Genomic DNA, 4,022 nt, shown 5'->3' with positions numbered 1-4,022 from the left:
TATCAAAATCAATTTCAAAAAAATATTATTCAAATAACATCACGTTTTGTTAATTAATTTTTTCATAATCAATTTTTACTAATTGAAATCTAAACATATCCTAAATAATTGAAAAAATACTTTATAAAATTAAAGAATTAAAATAAAACATTGTATAAAATTAGAAGAAGAGTAAATTAAACTTCCGACGGCTGTGGAAGAAGAAAACAAATATGAAACTTCCGATGAGTAAGAAAGAAGAAAACACTGATATTATCAAAAAACCACCGGGAGGGGGGGGGGACATTGATATTGAGGAAGAAATAGTCTACCAATTAAAGTCGTCAAACCCCACGTGTCCTCCAAGCATTCGAAATAATCATTTATCTCCTTCATCTCTAATCAATGTTTTTGTTGAAAATAAACATAGGATCCATTCTCTTCAAACCAGAAAACAGAAACTTCCACAGGTTTAAGGAAGCCGACCATGTCTATCACCATTTTCATGCTGTGTTTGTTCCTGAACATAGCATATTCAGACAAGAACATGAATAATGTTGGATTCACTTATGATGGACACTTCAAGATGGGCGATCAAGAGCTCAAGCATTCCAATCTGACAGCCAAAGTAATACGTACCGATGGTGGTAGAAGTGAAGCTTGGCAAGTCTTCTACAATCTTCCTCTTCAATTCAAGAATTCCAATACCTCTCCTTCTATCTTCTCCTTCTCTACCACTTTCATCTTTGCAATAGTAGCCACCAATCCTGAATTTCACGGCCACGGACTCGCCTTGGCTATCTCACCTACTAGAGGTATTCCTCAAGCTCTGCCAAACCAGTATCTTGGCCTATTCAATGCTACCAACAATGGTGAAAGTTATAATCATATTGTCGCAATAGAGCTTGACACTGACGAGGATTTTCAGTTTCATGATATTGATGATAATCATCTTGGAATTGATATCAATGGGTTGGTCTCTGTCAATAGTTCTCCTGCAGGATACTATACTGATCGTGGTCATCTCAGAAAGCTAGGTCTTACACGTGGAGAACCGATGCAAGTTTGGGTTGAATATGACAGTGAAGATCAGAAGCTCAGTGTCACAATTCATCCCATAAACATACCTAAACCTGAGATTCCTCTTCTCACACTGATGACAAGAGATCTTTCTTCTAATTTCTCTGAATTTATGTATGTTGGGTTCTCATCCTCCAGCGGGTCATATTCATCTCATTACAGACTGGGTTGGAGTTTCCAGATGAACGGTCAACCTAAGGAGATTAATCTTTCTCGCCTTCCTGACATTCCTGGGATTTTAGATCCAAATGAAAGCGATGGAGGAGGGAAAGGATACAAGAAAGTTTTGATAGTTATATCACCACTACTAGTGGGTGTGGTTTTCCTTCTAATCTTGATTTATGGAGCGATCATGATCTCGAGGAGGAGAAAATTCATTCAAGTTCTTGAAGATTGGCAAGTCTTGTATGGGCCTCATATGTTCACGTACAAAGACTTGTTCATTGCAACAAAAGGGTTTAGAGATGGACAACTTCTTGGCAGAGGAGGTTTTGGAAGAGTATACAAGGGGACTCTACCATTTTCCAATGTTCAAATTGCAGTGAAAAGAGTTTCTCATGATTCAAGACAAGGAATGAAAGAATTCATAGCAGAAATCGCAACCATCGGCCGTCTCAGGCATCCAAACTTGGTAAGACTTCTTGGCTATTGCAGAAGAAAAAAAGAACTCCTCTTAATTTATGACTACATGCCCAATGGAAGCCTAGACAAGTTCCTCTACCGCATTCCAAACAGCATACTCAGCTGGAAACAAAGATTCAAGATCATAAAAGATGTGGCATCTGGACTCTTGTATCTTCACCAGCAATGGGTTCAAGTCATCGTCCACAGAGACATCAAACCAGCCAATGTTCTGATTGACAATGACATGAATGGTAGACTGGGAGATTTCGGCCTTGCCAAGCTATGGGACCATGGAAATGATCCTCAAACATCTCATGTAGCAGGAACTCCGGGCTACATAGACCCTGAAAATGTGCAGAGTGGAAAATCAAGCACATGTACTGATATATATTCATTTGGGGTGTTTCTGTTGGAGGTTGTTTGCGGTAGAAGGCCGATCGAAACGCAAACCTCGCCGGAGAAAGTATTGCTGGTAGAATGGGTTATGGTGTGTTTGGATGAGGGAGACATGTGTGAAGCAGTGGACAGCAGATTGGGGGATGAATATGTGGTGGAAGAAGCTGAATTGGTGCTCAAACTTGGGTTGCTGTGTTCACACCCTGTTGCTTCAGCTAGGCCTACGATTTCTACTATTGTGGAAATTTTGGATGGAGATTCTCAGTTTCCTGATAATTTATCAGACTTAATCAAGTTTAGAAATTTTGGTGGCTGGTCTGGTCAAGGATCTTCATCATCCTCTACTTTTCCCACTGGGCAGACTTCTATTGCTTCTATCACTTTCACAGAACCATTTGCCTCCAGGGGCCGCTAGTTGATTAATTACAGGGCCAAATGGTAATTAGGCATTTAAATTATAGATTTAAGGCTGTCTAGAACCCTAAACTTATTTGCAGTGTAACAACATTTGAAAACATGCAATATTGCCTTTATAGTAAATAAATATTAATTTTGGCCATTGATCAAAAATTACAAAAAGATATGCAAAAGTTATAGAAAAAAATCTCAAAAATTTAAAAAAAAAGGACAAAAAAGCATTTTTTTCAATATGTACATATTTATAATTTTTTGAATACTTATTTGTAATTTTTAAAGTCTTTTCTATAATTTTCTTGTTAATTAACTATTGAAGTTAATTTTTATTAACAATAGGAAGTAATATTACACTATTTTTAAATACTGGAGGAAAACATTTTATAAAAAATGAGTTTTTGATCCCAGCACTCCTAGACATATAATTTAAGAGTAAAATTATCTTTTTAAGTCTTAATTATATGTTTGTTTCAATACAAATGTACACTGGTGTATGTGTAAATAAACAAAATTATAGGCTTGTTCCTTTTTATTTGTATCAACTTTTTGCTCTCGCCAGTATTATTTTGATAGTTGCATTTGATTCCTTACAATTTAATTGTAGCATAATAGTACTATTTATTATTTAATTCTCTTTTGGTGTATTTAGATTCTCTGGATAATATATTGAATCAATTAATAATAATAACCTAAATTTATAATTAAATAAAAATAATATAGCTAAAAATATAAATATTTAAGCAAAAGAAAATTTTTATATACTTTTTAGTTTCAACGTAGATATAAATTTATATTTAGATATAAATATTTATATTGATGAAGACTCCAATTGTTAGTGAGCCAAGTCTTTCACACGCAGGGGCAGAACCAAGAGTGAAAGTGTGGGGGATCAAATGCAAATTTTGATAATTTATTTTTTAATTTTATAATATTTAAAATAAAATTTTATTAAATACTTTTATAATATAAAAAATCATAAGAATAATTTAGAACTGTATAATATTTTTTTAAAAAAATTAAAGTTAATTCTTGCTAAATATTATAAAACAGAGAGAAATAGCCAACTCCAACATTTATTGATCACATATTATACAATTGTAAAATATAAAAAATTATATAAATTCTCATAAAGCAGACTTATTCTCAAATAAGTTTCACAGAATTTAGAAATCACAATTAAATTTTTTGGAACTTGAATATAATTTAAAATTTAGCTACAAACAATAATACTCCTATTAAATATACATTACATCAATTAAATAATTAATTTATAACTACTTTATCAGTAATTTATAATTATAATTTTAATTGTTTATAATTATAATTTCACATATTTAATAGTTAAACAATCATTCATTACTATCAAAATTTAACATTAATTATTTACAACTATTTTATGAGTAATTTACAACTGTAACTTTAATTTTTTATAACCATAACCTTATATATTCACTAATTAAACTGATTACAGCTGTAATTTCAACTTTTTATAACCGTAACTTCATACATTCACTAATTAAACTGATCAG

At 32.5% G+C, this 4,022-nt stretch overlaps 1 protein-coding gene across 1 annotated transcript; it reads left to right on the top strand.

Moving 5' to 3' along the window:
* Window positions 1-403: 403 nt before the first annotated feature.
* LOC129295828 (L-type lectin-domain containing receptor kinase V.9-like) lies at window positions 404-2,603 on the top strand. Its single transcript, XM_054934402.1, has one exon. It carries the CDS (start codon window positions 467-469, stop codon window positions 2,492-2,494), a length of 2,028 nt encoding a protein of 675 aa, XP_054790377.1. The 5' UTR covers window positions 404-466; the 3' UTR covers window positions 2,495-2,603.
* Window positions 2,604-4,022: the final 1,419 nt, after the last annotated feature.

This window comes from Prosopis cineraria, unplaced genomic scaffold, assembly GCF_029017545.1.
Source record: "Prosopis cineraria cultivar Desert tree isolate PC_DT_omini unplaced genomic scaffold, ASM2901754v1 PC197, whole genome shotgun sequence".
Taxonomy (NCBI): Eukaryota; Viridiplantae; Streptophyta; class Magnoliopsida; order Fabales; family Fabaceae; genus Prosopis; species Prosopis cineraria.
The sequence above is the reverse complement of the archived record's forward strand: the minus strand, read 5'-3'. Positions and strand labels throughout refer to the sequence as shown.